This window comes from Ceratotherium simum, chromosome 4 (assembly GCF_057802395.1).
Source record: "Ceratotherium simum simum isolate JZ-2026a chromosome 4, ASM5780239v1, whole genome shotgun sequence".
Classification (NCBI taxonomy): Eukaryota; Metazoa; Chordata; class Mammalia; order Perissodactyla; family Rhinocerotidae; genus Ceratotherium; species Ceratotherium simum.
The window spans coordinates 10,063,966-10,082,036 of record NC_141903.1 but is presented as its reverse complement, the minus strand read 5'-3'; the positions used below and the strand labels follow the sequence as shown (position 1 = coordinate 10,082,036).

General features: G+C 44.0%; 1 protein-coding gene across 1 annotated transcript in view; it reads left to right on the top strand.

Moving 5' to 3' along the window:
* Window positions 1-18,071, top strand: part of DOCK2 (dedicator of cytokinesis 2) — a 401,533-nt gene that overhangs the window by 302,641 nt on the left and 80,821 nt on the right. The window contains exons 28-29 of the mRNA XM_004428542.3: window positions 5,571-5,669; window positions 8,407-8,501. Of these exons, the coding sequence (XP_004428599.1) occupies window positions 5,571-5,669; window positions 8,407-8,501 (194 nt within the window). The remainder of the gene's footprint in view (window positions 1-5,570; window positions 5,670-8,406; window positions 8,502-18,071) is intronic.

Below are 18,071 nucleotides of genomic sequence, written 5' to 3'. Positions count from 1 at the left end.
GGAGCTAAGTTTTCAATGAAGACAGTTATATTTCACGCTTTTGAACACTTTGGGTACTGTTGTCATTCTTCCTACCTGCCAGCAACTGTCCCCAAATAAAAGAAACCTCCCAGCATGATCTGCTCCAAGAGGTAAACACTTGATTTACTAAACAGCTGCATTTTGGGCATGTTGTTAACCAAAGGCGTGTTCAGAGTCAAAGGGCACTCAACTGTTTGTCCCAAGCTGTGACTGGGAGCACCTGATGTGTCCACAGACAGTCACGGGTAGGTGGAGACAGCATTGCCTCTGCCCAGGTCAGGAATTTCAATGAGCTAATCTGCATAGTTTCTTTGGACCAGAGTCATCGACAACAACAATGATAGTAATAGCTGATAATTACTGAGGGCTTTCTATGTTCTAATTGCTTTACACAAATTCATTTAATCCTTATCAAAACTTTATCAAGTACAGAATATTTCTATCCCCTTTTACAGATGAGAACAGTGAGGCACAAGACCCTACCCAAGGTGACACGACTAGTCAGAGGTAGAGCTGAGATTTGAACTCAAGCTATCTGGCTCCCAGGCCCCCACTTTGAGGCTCTCCATCCTGACAGAACCAGGTGTAAGTTCTTTGGAGCACAACCTTATCCATCTTGCTCATTGCTGTACCCTGGCACCAAGCACGGTGCCCAGAACTTGATGGTTGCTAAGACAGAACGTGCACACTGATTTACCCAAAGAGTGTTGCAAACTACAGCTCTGAGCTGCCTGCAAAGCTCTAAGATGAAGGGGTTTTAGGGTCCCTGTTTTTCCTGACACCATAGACTCCCACCTCCGGTCCTGGATTCACCTAACAGCGCCAATTCCATCAACAATAAAATCTGTTATATAACTGCACGGCAGACACTGAGGTGAATGGAGAAGCAACCTGAGAGTGGCGTTTGGCTGCTCTTGGTTTCCAAAGGAAATAGATGGCCCAATAGACGGAACTTTTCATCTCCCTAAAAGCCTCCCTTGGCATGCAAACTTTCCCCATCTCCTCTCCTTGGCGCTTTCTATATTTTATTTTATTTTGGTCGTGCACGTTATTTGAAGTTCCTATAGCAACGTGTCACCAGCTGGTATCTCATAGTAATGTTGGCATTTAGGTAGCAAGCTCTTGAAGTTGGCTGTTACCCTCCCTCTGCGATCTCATCACTCCCACTAATCTCAGGTGAGTGGGGGACACATCCGCAGCAACCATACGCCTCTCCCCGTTTTGTTTGTTCTTCAAGGCAGGGCACACTGACAGCCTCTTCCTGGGTCGCTCAGCACTGCAGGGGTCCTGACTGTGTGTGGAGGTGTGTTTGCAGTAGAGGTGGTTAAATAGATATGTGTAAGTTGCATGTTGTGCACCAAAACTATTGGCCTTATCAATGTGATGATGATGATGGTGATGACGATGATGATTTTTTTATGCAAAGGGAGGGCTACTCTCCTGATTGAAAGCACCTAGTATCCCAGCTAATTAATATTAATCTCACAATATTGGGTTTCTGTTTTTCTCTGTTACCATCACATGGTGAAGAGACTCTGACTCTTTTCCTTTGGAGATTCAGCTCTCTTCCAGGTTTGCAAGACCTCCCTTCATAACGATGGGCTGAATTAATTAAGAGGGTTGGTTGTCGGGGACCACGGAAGAGGGTTCTATACGGCAAATAAGCCCCGCCACTCAAGGTGTTAAGTAGCCCCTCGTCAGCCAAGTGCCTGTGATGATTGCACTTATTTTTACACGTTTGACCTAGTTTCAAACCTTGTCTCTTCATGCTGTGATTCATTAGCTACATTTTAAACCACTCCGAATGGAGCCGAGGTGACTCTGCCTGGTTTGTGCCAGCGTCTCAGATACAATTTCACTCCAGAATTTAATATGCAGGTGCCCCTGGTATTCTGTTTTAAGAAGCAATTTCCCAACCAGGCACCTGGCGTGCTGCTTGCGGATGGACGAGTGGCTGCCCCATGCCTGGGTAATAAATATATGTCGACATATAGACTTTCTGCCAGGGATGGGAAGAGGGGGCTCTCACTGGCCTGGACTGCAGGGCATCCCTCCCCGGCGCTGGCCCCCATGCAGTATTCAGGCTTTTCCTTGTTGCCGACTGGCCTGGGAGTTTGGTCTCCTACACTGTAAAGTTTGAGGGATGTCAGCATTAGGAGTATCTCAGTTGCTCGGGCAAATGCAGTCTGATCATCACCCCACCCCCGATCCCTATATCTCTTTCTAATCATTTAAAACATGGTCCATGTAGGATTAAGGTCTCGAACTTGTAAAAAGAGAAGGGGGCAGGAAGCAAAGAGGTGGATTGCCATGTTGAGGATCCTACTCTAAAGGGGGTAAACGTCAGAGATGCCTGTTATCCTGTCATTCTATCATTGCGTGACAAAGAGGTTTTTCTGTTTTGTTTTTTAATTTAAATGACAGAGAGGAGCCTTTTCTGAATACGAACCTGCTGCTGGTTTCTCATGCCATGTCACAAATCAATCAGTCACACGGGTGTGATTTCTGACAGACCTGATACTAATGTGGGCCAGACAGCAGAGTAGAAAGAAAAGGGTGCTTTCAGTCAGAAGTCAAACACCATCATTTTTCATTAACAGCCAAATGGAGGTAACTTGTCCAAACTTCAGTCACATCGCACTACAGACTGCACCGAAAGGCACTCGGCTGGGTGTTCTATGTGGTGGTTAGAACGAAGAAATGCACAAGCTCGTCAAAGTAATTTTGATGGCTCGGTGAACGGTACGCCCTGAACAAATCCTTCTAAAACGATGATGCTTTGTTTCATAAGATGGTTACTCTCTCTAGACGGGGACTAGGACCCCCTCCCCCTTTTATTTCCTTTTAAAATTAAGCCTGGAAGTTTCTCTAAACAAGGCTTAAGATAATGCAGCCTTTTCAAGGTAATTCCAGGCAACTTGAGCTCTGAGGTTTGTTTTCTGCTTTTTTTTCACTCTTCAAATTCAAATCAAGCCATTGGAAATAACAAGCATTCCCTATCTATGCATTTGGGGCAGCCTGCAGTTCTGACAACGGTGGATTTTCCACCACATACACACACACACACACACACACACAAGCTCACAATCCCAGGACTCATTTAAGCCAAAGCTTTAAAAGTAAACTAGTGTCCAAGAGACAATAGCATTTTTTCTTAGAGGATCATCCATCACAAAAAATAAACCTGCCCCAATCTCTTACCTTGAAGCAGTGTGATCACCTGCAGAGACGTCCTCCTTTCCTTGCAAAAGGACCCAGACTTTGGCCAGCAGCAGCATTACTCCGAAAGAAGGAATAATAAGTCCTTTACATTGTAATTTTCACTGTTTATATGCAAGAAGTGTAGTGGGTCTGCTCACGTAGGAATAAATGAAAAGCCGAACAAACTGCACAGCGGCTTCCGTGTGAAAAGAAAAGACCTCTAGTGGCCACGGGCTGAATTCTGTGAGGAAGCTCCTCCAAAAAGGGACGGAGGGAGTAGAGGAAACACATGCATGCGTGCTCTCACACACACACACACACACACACACATGCACACAAACACCTCTCAGACTCTAAGATCTCTCCTTTCTTGCATCCAGCCTGGCCAGAGGGATAAACAATAGTAAGGCTTGTTTCTTGGTTTCAGTGGGACCTGGTTAAGATAGTAGTGATGGTGGTGTTCTGTCGGGTTCGAAAGGCATGGATAATTTCACAAACTCACCACCACCTCCTGGGGGCCTGAGGGGTGAGGGGATTTGACTCCCTGGATGGCCAAGGTGGTTCACCCCAGGGTAGAGGCTCCAGGTCCCTGTTAAAAGTGTCATTGGTGTTCTCCTGCGAGTCCCAGCTTTGCACTCTCTGCCAGTTTTGCATGTTTTCTAAACATTTCTGGTGTGTGAGTATGGTGGTCACTGATAGGCAGGGCTGGCTTCCTGGACGTGTGACCTGACCTGGTGCTCAGAAGACCCCCATGGCTGTCTTGAAATTCTGAATAATTTTTAACAAGGACTCTTCATTTTCATTTCATTCTGAGCCCCACAAATTCCATAGCTGGTCTTGCTGACTGGGAAAGCTTACTCTCCCTAACCTCCTAATTGGAAAGAACCTAGAAGGTAATGAGAATCTGTATCTTTGGGAGTTATTTTTGGGAATGTGGACTTGAGGAACATCCAATTACCCAAAAGACTTCCTGTGGAGGAATGTGGAAGGAGCCTCCTGGTCACACCAAGGCTGTTCCTCCACCACTGTAACTAAACTGGAAACCTATAATCTGGGAGGATATTTTTTCCTTCATATTTGTTATACTTTGTTAACAAAGGAAGAAGTTTTTTTTTTGTTTTTTTGTTTTTAACGAAGACAGTTGTTTGTGATACCAAACCCATTTTCTTGGTTCAAACATAATACTTCCAGGCCAACCTCTCTGGTGTGCATTATGTCTGACTCCCTTTAGCAGTGGGGGTCCCTGGAGATGCCTGCATCACACAAGCGGGCCATCTCCCACAAGCCTGCCCTTGACTAAGCCTGGTGAGACTTCCTTTGGCTAAGATGGCAGCCCCAGTGGAATCTTGCAGGAGACAATCTCGAGTGGCTTCTCCCCCGTGGTGGATTTTCCTTTACCAGGTTTCCAGAGTAGATCTCCCTAAATGCTGCTTGCAGGCTCTAGCCCAAACAGAAAACGCACCCTGATACAGACTCATAAAATATGGGAGGGAAAAAGGAGAAAAGGGTATAGTGATGTATTATAGTACATGAAAGGATGTGGTTCTCGCTCCTCTGATCCCAGGGATCCTTCCAGACCTACCTCCTTTCCAAGTCCTTGCATTGGTTTTGCTCCTGTCTGAATCCCTCTGGCACTTGGTCTGCTTTGCAGATCAAGGGTCTTCTACTTTTTCCCTCATGGATGTTAATCTTGCTTTCCCAACTGGATCACGAACTCCTGCAGAGCAAGAACCACCTCTTCTCATTTCTTTCATCCTCCACAGCCCTTAAGTGCTGGTCCCTGGTAGCTGCTGGCTTCTCGCTGGCTGAGTCATGGTGGTCCAACAACTGATCCTTCTGCAGAGAACTTCAGTACATTCGAGGCACTATAGGAACCATCTGATCCTTTTGATACACCTCTGGGGGTAGTCGATACAGATGGATTATTGTCCCACTTCACAGATTAAACAATTAGGTCTTAAACAGGTAAAGTTATTTATCAGAAAATCAAACTGTCTCCAGGATCTTGATATAGGCTGGATCTCCTGACACCAACACAGTGCCCTTTTCCCAATGTACGAGCAGTTGGAAAGGTAATGGATCGGACCCTATTTTCTATATCTGGAGCTCCTACTAGAGTCCCAGGCACATAATAGGTGTTCAGTAAATGCTTTTTGGAAGAATGATCCCATGAATGAGCCATTTCCTCATGGGGAAGTTTCACCTGCTGATCTGGTCAAGACAGATTCTCCATCCCTTGCCTGGGATGGTTGGAGTGTTTTCCAGTCTGAAGTCAAGGAAATGGAGAAGGTGAATCTCATGGTCTCTCCTCTCCACTATTTCATGACGTTTTTCTTTATTTCTTGCAGAGTCACTTTGTGGCATGTATGACAGCCATCTTAAACCAGATGGGTGACCAGCACTATTCTTTCTATATCGAGACCTTCCAGACCAGCTCCGAACTTGTGGTGAGTCTGTAGGATGTTGGGGGTGGGGGCGCAGTGTAGGGGAGACATATCATACTCTTGATTCTCAAGAGTTGAGGGCATGAAGTCTCCCCACAGACCTTGAGGATGTGTGTGTCTAAGTTTAGAGACATGATCGTGTGATTCCCTATTTCTCATTCCCAGTCAGGTTTGTATATATCTTCTGGAACATGTCTTCAGTCCATATCAGAGATAAGATCTGAATGTCTAGTCTAGATATGGGTTAACAAATATGTGTTGATGAATGATGGACATTTTGGGGCTTAAGAGCATGAATGTTAGAGTCACACAGTCTTGAATTTGAATCCAGGGTTTGTCACTGGCTGGCTGTGTGACCATGGGCATGTTAACCTCTCTTAAGCCTCAATTCCCCATCTGTAAGGTAGGGATAATATCATTTATGTCACAGGGTTGTGAAGGGGTTAAATGAGAGCACAGTAGCTCTCACATATTAAGTGCCCAGTAAAAGATAGCTGTTGTTATGTTATGGTAACAAACGGAAAGAGGAACCTGGCCTCTGAGCCTCTTTTTTCTTCTAGCCTCTTGGGACTCATTTGCTACAGGACTGTCTGCCTGTGGCCTGTGACCTGTGGGCCCACACCTCTGCCACGGATGACTTCATCAACACAGAGGCCAGCCGGGCCTGTCCCAGGGACATAGCAGTCCCTTTGTCCTCAGCATGCTCGCCTTTGTCATTGTCCCCTTCTACTGCCAGATTCAGGAGTTCTCCTGCCAGGGGCTTACTTTCAACTCTCCTTGGAGGTACCAAGGGAATCAGAACTGGACCAACTTCAGAGAATGGTCCATAAAAAGAGAATCATTAGAAAGTCAATGTCCCTTCATCCATTCAGCAGTGAGACAGTCTCCTCATTGGAGTAAGATTGGCAAGAAATGGAACCTCTTTCTGGATATACAAAAATTAAAACAAAAAGAAAGCTCAATAACCCAGGATTTTCCCCCATCAAGTTCTCTATGTCATGAGACATGGAAATAAAAAGACTGGATTCCTAACTTTTGATCCTCAATGGAAGGATAGGTGGGAAGGAAGGTAGGAAAGGGAATTCTTATTTGCTGAACATACACTTTCTTAAATAATCCTCATAACAGTATAACATAGGTGTTAGTAGTCACATTTTGCAAGTCTACAATCTGCTTGCTCAGGCCACATGGCTAGTATGTGGCAGAGGTAGGATTTGAACATCTACTCTAACCCTCACACTGTGCTACATCTTCTCATTCAGAAGCCAAGTGTTCCATCCATGAGCCAGAGGGCTTCTCCATTCCCATAGGAAGGGAACGTGCCTATGATAGTAGCCACACTTCCCCAGGTGACATCAGGGATGAATAATAATACCATCATCATCATCGAGCACTTAATGAGCACTGATAATGGGCCAGGCTCTGTGCTAGGCGTCTTATAGACAGTGTGTACTTAATGCTCACAGTGACCCTTCGAGATAGATGCTATCTCCATTCTGCTGATGCAGAAACTGGGACTTAAAGTAATTTTCCCTAGAAGTAAAGATTGCTGGAAAGGAACCAATGTCATTTCTAGAATTTTGCAATTTAGCTTAAAGCAGTGATTTTCAAATTATATTCCTCCCAGCCTCACTATCCTCTACCATAAGCATGCACACACACACATACACACACAGTTCAACCGCAGCTATTCTACTTTTATCTATTTTATATATTAGATTCCAGGTAAGAACTTCTTTGAACAAATAATTCTGCTGTTAAAATAATTTGAAAGCCACTGGCTAAGGAAAGAGCTCTGAACAGGTTTCCTATGGATTTTAAATTTTACCTAAAGCGTATAGGCAATATGCCTTCATTTCCTCCAACTCTGAAGGGTCCCAGTGCCAGTGGTTCTGGTCTTTGCTATCTGGATTTGTCTTGAATTTGTGTTCTCCAAAGATGGAGAACAAGTTTGGCCCACTGAAAAATTGGATGGGGTGTGTTGAGGTCCACTTTGAACCTCTTCAAAGGAGAGGAAAAGAATTCCTGTTGTATTTCCTCTAATCGGCCTACGCACATGGCTGTGACATATGAATTAGCTGTGTTTACAGTACTGCTAATTAGATGTTCATTTTAATAATAGTTTGTTTGCTCAATGACCTGAGATGCTTTCATATAGTGTAGATTATTTCCTTCTCAAATACATATTTGGGAGAAGATGATTATAAAATTGCCACATCAAGGAATGCATTTACTTCTTTACGCCCAAAGACAGAATTAATAGTGCTTTATTTTGAGTGTTTTTGCATTCCATATTCACGTTCCACTTGTGTTTGTGAAACAGTCTCCTGGTAACCAACTTTAAGCTTTCATTTAAAAATCCACTGCTATTGGTTTCATTGGATTTACTTAATGAAAGGCTGTGCCCCTTCTTTTTCTGCCCTTCCAAAAAATATAGTCGTGCACTGCTTAATGACAGGGATACATTCTGAGAAATGCATCGTTAGGCGATTCTGTTGTTATGCGAACATCATAGAGTGTATTTACACAAACCTAGATGGTATAGCCTACTACGTATGTAGGCTATAGGTACTAATGTTATGGGACCACCATCTTATATGCAGTCTGTTCTTGACTGAAACATTGTTATGCAGTACATGACTGTAATAAAGAAAAAATTTAAACAGCCAACAAGATCTGGGCAGTTCCAGTCAGTCCCTATAAAACAAGATGGCAAGTGTGTTTTGCTTTACTATTTCAGGACTTCCTGATGGAGACATTCATCATGTTCAAGGACCTCATTGGGAAAAATGTGTATCCTGTAGACTGGATGGCCATGAGTATGGTCCAGAACAGGTGAGCTGCCATCTACTGCCTAACAGCCATGTCACCCCAGCAGTCACTTTAAAGAGTACTGATGGAGATAAGGTGGGGGTAGTTTCTCCCTGGTGAAAACAAACTGAAGTGGAACAGATCCTTTCTTTCTACTTTTAAACCCCAGGGAACTCCTCACCAATCTTGAACCTTCTTTTTATTAATTTTTTACTTCTCATGCCTTTTAATATACTTTTTATATGGCTACTCCCCACCTTCTCCCACATTCTTCAAGTACCAGTTAAAATATGCTACTTTGTCTGTGAAGTCTTCCCTAAACTCTCGAGACAGGAGAGCTAAAGGTCAGCCTTATTAAAATTATATTATTTTAAAATTTATTCAAAATAATAAAATATATTCTGTGACATACAGTAAAATAAGTTTAGGAAGCATTGGATTAAACAACTTTGAACAGATTTCTGTGCTGCAGGACTTCTCAGAGCCTTTAATGTGCAATTGGAATTCTCTGAAAGGAGGATTTAGGATACAGCATTTCACAGACTTTTTTGCCCCTGGAATCATTTAGTGTGCATATATGTGTGTCTCTGTGTGTATGTATAATACCTATTGACATCACATAGAATACCAATGTAACCCAAGTATAGCTCAGATTCCACGTGGCCCAGCATGGCATTAGAGAGAGGTAATTATAAACAATTTCAGTCTTTAATGCTTTCTCTCAAATAATGTTATTTCATCAAAATGAAATTCAAATTATAACACTCAGCAATATTTTCTAATATTCACTTTCTCCATTCCTCTGGCTTTCAAAGTCTCTCATATTCCATGGCTTACCCAAGTCTCTCTCAGAACCTGTTTCTCAATTCCTATCCAATGAAGTGACATAAACTGTGGCTTTCCTCACTTCTAGACCAAACTCAACATGAAAGCATCCTTCAAATTCTAGACCATGTGATCTCTCCTTTGTGGATCCTTCCAAGATTCCCTCATAGTAGGAGAATGTGTTCCCTCCTCTGTGTTTCCACACGTTCCCATATTGTAGCACTTATCCTTCTGTACTGTAATTATCTCTTCATATTACTGTTTCTACCACTAGAGAATGGGCTTCTTGAGGGCAAACACTTATGTCCAGTTTATCTCTGTGTTTCCAGCTCCTAGCACAGAGCCTTACATTCATAAATATGTATAATGAAATCTGTGTAAATAATGGATACTTATTGATTAGGGTTTTTAAAGAAATTCAATTCAAATTTGTCTAAACAGAAAGAGAATTTTTTGGCTCAAACAACTGAAAGAGCCCAGAGTTATGACTTCAGGCATGGAGGTATCTGGGTGCTCAAAAGTTGTTGTAGGGAATCTGTGTCTCTACCTCTGCTCCTTTCCCTGTTTACTTCATTCTTAGGCAGGTGCTCTCTTTCTGCTGGGAAAAATGGGCTCTAGAAGTTCCAGGTATATGCCTCATTGGACTAACAACCACAATAGAAAGAAAAAGCCTCTTCTTCAATAGGTGCAGCAAAAGTTCCCAGGCTAATCCTCAAAGGTTTGGCTTGAGCTCTATGCCCATTCATAAACCTCTGTGGCTAGGAGAAGGAAATATGCTGTTTCATCAGACTTGGGTCATATGACCCAATTTTGGACCTGGGATGCTGTGGGTAGATCTATCCGTACCACAAAGCCCAGGAGCAAAGGGGGGGGCAGGGGGAGTAGCTCTCGAAAGGCAAATCTAGGAGTTATTAGCAGAAGGAGGAAAGGATGATGCATAGGCAAATAAATGCACAGACATCCACCACTGATACAGGGTGAGGGGGATGGGAGCCCAGAGAGTTCTGGAGCCCTGACTAGCCCAGCTTCTCCTTCTGAGCTGCCTCCAGTCATTCTGGACGAAACACGAGGAGGTACTTTGCAGGAATAGCCCCTCCTGAAATCCCAGCTAGCTGTGGACATTAGTCTTTTTTGGGGACAGGCCTCTAGAGAAGATACAATAATCCTTGTTTCTTTCTACCTATAAAATTAGAATAAAATTTTCTAAGGGACCTAAGAAAGTGAAATTGTCTCCTAAATAGAAACATTTGTATCTCTTAAGGATCAGCTGAGTACTTAAGTCTCTACATTAAAAAAAAACAAAAAACTTAGAAACAGCGTAGGTTGCAGACTTCTTGGTTCTGTCACCTTCTCTTTCTTAAGACATCATTTAATCTCTCGGAATCTCAGTTTCCTGATCTGTAAAATGAGGATGATGATAGTGTCCATTTGATGGTGTTTTTTGTGATGATAGGATGAGTTACTCCTCAGCACAGTGCTTGTCCCCAGGAAGATCTCACTGAGTGGCAGCCTTGCCATCTCCAGATGCAGACAACAGACTCACCTTGGACCAGAGAAGCATGTGCCTAATGTCAACCAGGAAAGATGGCCATTTTTCTCCTTGTAGGCACACAGCTTAGATTTCCTTCAGCTTCAGGCCACAAGGATCCCTTACGTTTATGGAGCACTTGACACTTTCGCATTGTTTTTGCATTTACTGTGATGTTATGATAGCTAACATGTAGTAAGCACTTACATCCAACAGTGTTGTAAATACTTCCCGTGTATTAGTTCATTTAATCTTTACAACGTTATGATGGAGAACTATTATAATCCACATTTTATATATGAGGAAACTGAGGCACAGAATAGATGAGCAACTTACTCAATGTTGCGTTGCTAATAAGAAACGGAGAAGCCATGTAATCAGAGCCCAGGGTCTTAATCTGTACTCCTTCATCCTATAAAACAGTGAGGTTGTATTATTAAGTTCATTGTAAGGATGTGCAAACTGCTTATTTATTGGCTCAGATAACTGAAAGAGGCCCAAAAGGTAACTTGCCTAAGATCATGCAGCTAGTTAGTGAAAGATTGCAGCATAAATCGGGAAAACAGAACATACACCATAGTTCAGCCCAGATCACTATTCCCCAGAACACCATCTTCTCTTCTCTAAAAATATGCAGCCTCAGCTCCATTCATTCATGTGGCCAAGGCAAACTTCGTATGTTGGTTAGTCTATACATCACAACTATCTTCCTTCTTTCTTTCTTATTATTTATATACTAATTTATGTTTTTATAATTTATCTGTTATCACTTATGATTTATGTATGTATGTGTTAGCCACATATTATTTGTTTATCTGTTTGTTGGAGGAGGGAATGGAGTTTTCCAGATGCAAGTGTCTCCTCCACTGTGTACTGTTTGTGTATGCAGATGCAGTGTTGTGTCTCCTGCAAGAAATACTTCCTGTTAGAGCATTTTCCTTTTTGTAAGATGCAGTGTTCAGTAAGATCTGATTTACATGATGTGGTTAATTTTTAAATGAACAAGTTCTTTACAATATCGTAAATTAACAAAATTATGCCAAGGAACCTCATTTCCCCTCTTCCATCTGCACCTCGATCTGGAAAGCCAACATTTTGAGAGGGCTTGGGGATTTATACACATCCCTCAAGCTTCTCTAAATGCAATCAACCAATACATATTTATTGAGTGTCCTGGCATTCAGGGCTCTAGGGACAGGCCCATTTATGCTGTGGTCACAGAAGGCAGGGGGCTTACAGTCTAGTTGTGAGGCGGTAAATATGGCCCTGCAGTGCTGCAGTCACTGTAGTGATTTCAGAGCACAGAGGGAGCCCAAAGAAGTTAGGATTTATGACTGCTTGGGTTCAAATCCTGCCTCTACCATTTAATAGTTATGTGACCTTGGGCAAAGTTACTTAACCACTCTGGACTCAGTTTTTCTCACTGTAAAATGGGGCTAATAATAGTACCTATCACAAGGGATTTTTGTGAGGATCAAAATGAAATTAATCAATACGTATAAAGTAGTTAGAACAGTTATTTGGTGCACAGCAAGCATTTCATAAGTGTTAGCTATTGTTTTTATTTTCATGTACCTATGGTCTGGGAATACCCAAAATATTTCATGGAAGAGGCAAATCTGGGTCGGACCTTGTCTGCCTTTATCAGTGACACCTTTCAAGGTCTGACATTGTCTCAGGCACATAAAAGGACATAGTGGGTCACAGTAGTTGACCCAAGGGAGTTGAGTAGGGCAGTGCTCAGCCATCCTTCGGGGGCTCCGGCAGTGTAGGGATGAGTCATCGACACCACTTCCCCATCCTCCCACCTACAGTAACTTGTCGTGCCTGTCCCTTTTGTAGACCCCACCTCCTCCAATCCATATGGCCCAGAAGGAGACCTCTCCATGGATTCTTTAGCCAGCACAGCACACCTAATTCTGACGTCCAGCTGGCCGCAGGATTCTAGATTCCGGGAGCCTACTGCATCCCTAACTGGAATCTCAAATTACACAGAAGTGTCGGGGGCACTCGGGGTCGGCTGTGCCATGACCCTGAGCTGGCAGCTGCTGATTCCCTCGAACCTCTCGGTGCATAGAGCCTCTGTGTCTCGCGAGGGAAGCAGCTTAAAGGCTCTGGGAGAGTGGATTTCTCAGTGCCTCAAGGGGAGGAGTAAGACCTCCCTTCTCCTGGCCAGCTTTTGTATGTCCGTCTTCAGGATTTGGCCAGGAGAATCAACTACATTGCAGGAGCCACAACAGGGAGGGGGATGGGATTCAGAGAGGCCCTCCCCTGCCTTGGGCATTCTCCCCAGAAAGGGTATGTCCACCTCCCATTCCCTCTTTTATTCACGTCATACAACCTGTGGCCCTGGGCTGGTTGTCACATCAGAGTATTTTCAGCCTTAGCTCCTCCTGCCCCAGAGCCACAGGTGCCTGGGCAGTTAAGGATAATGACACCAACGACAAATGGCGTTTATTGAGACTCCTGTGTGCTGCATCAGCTTCATGTGCTGCATCTCGTCTAGCCCTCACACCAGCTCATTTTACAGACGGGGCAGTTGAGATTCCCAGCGGTCAAGCGACCAGCTCCAGGCCACAGCACGGGAGAGTGGCCGAGTGGGGATTTGACCCGAGCAGAGTTGCTGCAGCACCTGCAGGAGTCTGTGTGCTTCCCACGCCGGCATCCAGTCCGAGGACTAGTGCATGTGGTGCGTTAGGCTTACTCGGGAGACAAAGCACAGGGCCTCGTGGTTACCTGCAGTAACCAGGATTGGTTCTGCCACACGAAGAGAAGTAGGAAGCAGGGGACCGGGTCCGGCAGCTGCAGTGAGGCTTCCGGAGGAGCGGTGTTCAGGATACCAGCCCTGGCTTTGGCTCCTCTTTCTGCCAGCTTCTTCCGACTCACAGCAGCTGACGTCTCTTGCATACGGCTTCTGCTTCCCCACAGAAGAATCTGCTCACGGCTTCTACTTAGAGCCCAGGTTAACTGCATTCTCCCTGGTCGTCCTGCTTTTAGACTGCCTGAAAGGATTGAATCTACTACTGTCCAGGCTTGGGTGCCCCCACTGGGTACCCACAGGATCACCCATAGGCTGCTGGCCACCCGTGGAAGACTGCCTGAGTCAAGTGTTGGCCCTGGGCCCAGTTGGCTGTGGGCAGGGTGGCAGCATGACAGGGACAGAGTATGAAGGGGCTCTGTGCATGGTGGGCATTAATAGGAGTGTGCCCAGTGCCACAGACCATGCAGGCTGGCCTTCAAGGGAGCCAGTGTATCCTTCTGGTTAATTGCAGAGGCTTTAGAGAAAGACAAACCTGAGGTTGGGTCTGGACTCTGCTGTTTATTAGCTGTGTGAATGTGGGGAAATTATACGCTCTTTCCAGTGCTCAGTTTCCTCTTCTGTTAAATGGGTACCATGATAGCACCTATCTCAATTTGTAGAATTAAATGAAATAATATCTGGAAAGCACTTAGCACAGGGTACATGAATGATAATCATGATACTTCCATCATTGCTAGGTGAGCTCATAACTTGGATTGAGCAGAATTACAGAGCTTTCCTTGTAGACAGAATAGCATAGTGGTAAATATCAAGGTTCTGAAGGCAGCATACCTTTGTTTAAATCTTGGTTCTCCACAGACTGACTGGGTCATTGGGAAAGTTACCTAAACTCACATTTCTAAAATGAAAACAATATCTAACTCAGAAAGTCAATGTGAGAGTTAAAAAAGAAAAAGGGGGAGGCCGGCCTGGTGGCATAGTGGTTAAGTTCGTGCACTCTGCTTCGGCGGCCCAGGGTTCTCAGATTTGGATTCTGGGCACGGACCTACACATGCTCATCAAGCCATGATGTGATGGCGTCCCACGTACAAAATAGAGGAAGATGAGCACACATGTTAGCTCAGGGCCAATCTTCCTCACGAAAAGAAAGAAAAAAGCGAAAGAAAGAAATAATCCATGCAAAGTACTTAGCAAGAGCCCAGCACATTGTTGGGAACTGTGGCTGTGATTATTATTGACCTTATAGAGCCTGTTAAGCATCACAGATGAGATGCAGAAAGTGTTAGGTTGAGATTTGATAATGAACTTTGTTTTCAACAATTCAAGTTCATTGTTGAGAGTAACAGAGAGAGCTGAGTCTGTTTTCATTCCAACCCACTTCAACATATTAGTGCTTAGGCTTTAAGTACAATTATTTTTTAAAAAGAGGAAGAAAGAGAAGAAAAAAGACGTACTTTTCCGAACCCATACGTGGGAAACCAAAGTTAAGTGATATTCTGATTCCCAGAGGGTGGCTGCAGAAGAATCCAGAGAGAGGAGGACACTTGATTTACTGTCCCCCAGCTCCCATCTGCCACTGGTCCCCACCATCAGCACAGGGGGCTGATCAATTCCTGGTTATTGTATTGGCCTTTGAGAGCTGAAAACAGGTTTAGGCTGACAGTCAAAATAATGAGTGTTACTGAAACTACTGAGCGCTTTGTTGTTGCTGAGAATGTGTAAAACCCCTCATTTTGGTATCATATTAGAGAGTCCGAGATGTTTATAGGTCCACTCAAGGCACTTCCATCTGAGGAATCAGATACTAATCTTTAAGCAGAAAATATAGATATTTTTCAAAGGCGTATTAGCAAGTGACAGAATAGCAAAACCAAAGAAATCTCACTTTTTGGCAGGCTGATGGGGTGGCGGATTTTGTGAGACGTTTCTTTCCTGTCTTCACGTGGTCCTGCCTGCCTCGGAACTGGTTTCTGGCTGATCCTTGTCCTCTGACTGCCCATTGTGCTGTCGGTCCCTGACTTTTGAAGAAGAATGAAGCAACCCAAAGGGGTCTGAAGCGGCCATAGCTGCCACGTTACTGCTGTCACCGTGTGTCAGACACTGTGTTCAGCACTTACCATGCATTCGCCATTAAACCCTGCAGCGGCCCTGTGAAAGGGGTTACATTGCTGCTATTTCACAAACAAGGAAACCAAGACTTCGAAGGTGATATTAACATGTCCCAAATCCACACAGCTGGGAAGTGGCAAAGCCAGAAATCACATCCAATTGTGTATGTGTGTGTACACATCTTGTGATCCCGATGCCAGGATGTACTCCCTTCTTTGTTCAACAAACTTTAAGTGTTTAGTGAATACACAGCCTGGGGTTTCTTTCAAGCAATGCCCGATGTAGCAGGTGCTGTAGGTGCCCTGCCCACACTCTTGGCCCACCCAAAACATACCTGCCACTTCAGTGGACATTTCCCATACACCCTGAGAGCTTCCTCCTGCTTTCATTCTTTTGGCTTTCTCTGGCTGCAGGAGAGTTCTCAGCCCACCTTCAGGGCAGGCCAGAAGTGCTAGGGGCTTAATGTCCATAGCAGCAACTTTCAGCCAGTGAGGGGTTGGTATTAGTGGATAATTAGCCCAGATTCTTCACCCCCTGGCGGGGATACTTCTGATGCACAGGTGTGTTCTATACAGTCTCTCAGAGGTTCCCAAGCAGAATTGAGTCCCAGTTATCACCCAAAGCAATAACATTCTCTAAACACTTCCTTTAATGGCTTCCCATTGTGTCTCAGGTAGGTCAAATAGGCATTTTCCCTGGACAAGCCATTCAATAGAGAAATTGTTGATTGTCTACTGATCAAAAATTATAGATGGTAGTACAGGTAAGATCTGGCCACTGCCCTCTAAGACTTTAGAAACACACACACACAATGGAGACTTGGGAACAGTAGGGCATGTAGCAGTTGGGAGGTGACTGCAAAAATCCAGGAGAGAAATGATGATGGCTGGGTTAAGGTCAGTGGCATTGGGGTGATGAGAAGTAGTCGTATTCTGGATATATGTTGAAACTAATGCTAAGAGGTTTTGCTAACAGGCCAGGTGTAGGATGTGAGAGAGAGAAAAGTCAAGGATGCTACCAAATTTTTTCTCTGAGCAATTAGAAGACTGGAGTTATCCTTAACTTAGATGAGAAGACTACAGAAAGAGGGCAGTTACTAGGAGTTGAGTTTTTGAGATGTGTGTTTGAGATGCCTATTAGTCGTCCCTTTGAGGACGGAGAGCGTAGAGCTGCAATGCGAGCTGGAGCTCAAGAGAGGCCAGGGATGAAGACATCAATTTGGGAGTGAAAGGCATGTGGATTGGTGAGTGGGTGAGATCATGGGAGGAGTCTCTAATTTCAAGGAAAGTACAGTCTAGTGGAGGAGACAGACATTATTGAGTCACACAAATAAATCATCCTAGACCATGATGAATGCCGGGAAAGGAAATTGCAATGAGTATCCTTTGGGGGACCCAAAGATGCAGCAGACCCTGCCCTAAAGAGATTAGAAAGAGAGGGGCATTATATACAAAGGAAGAATACATCTATGTACTCAGAAAACAACTAGAAGCACAGGGTAATAGTGAGAAATGAGTCTAGAAAAGAAGGTGGGGTTCAATCGTGGAAGGCACTGACTGTCAAGAGAAAGAGTTTGGACTTAGTCTGTGGGCAGTGGGAGCCACTGAAGTGGGTGATTGACACGACTGGAGCTGTCCTATAGGGCAAGGTGCTTTTGAGGTTGAAGGGGCAAGAGTTAGGAGGCTGCAAGACCAGTCAGTAGTGCTTGGCAGGAGGAAGGGGAGGAAAAGAGGACGGGAAGACATTTAAGGAGAAATGCAACTTGACAACAGGTACAAGAATGTTAAATGCGCCTCACATTTGATCAGTATTACCACTTTGAGGAGAAGACTGGAGAAGAGATGTATATATGAGGGGCAAGGTGTACACAGAAGAGTGATCACTGAAACACTGTTTATAACAGTAAAAGCTGAGAAACAAAATAAAGGTCCATCAATAAAAAACTGATTAAATAAACTGTGATACATCCATACAAGGGAATGCTCTTCAGTGATTAAAAGGGATGATGTATATCTGAATTCATTGGTGTGAAAGGAAGACACAATTTATTGTTGAGTGAAAAAAACAGGCTGTGAAACAGCATTTATTGTTTAACCCCATTTGTCAAATTGTATCTTTAAAATATCATTTGTGTATATATGTCTAGGGCGACCTCTGAAATTATGTTCATCAACATATCCATGATGGTTTTCTTTAGATGATAGGATTTGGTGGTGTGTTGTTTGTTTTTGGAGGGGGCAATTTCTCTTTCTATCTTTCTGGATGGCGTGAATTTTCTACCATAAGCCTGTAATAGTTTAAACAAAAGATAATACAGTTTTCTAAAGGAATTCAAACAGACAGTGCCTGAGTTCTTGCAAACTGGGGCAAA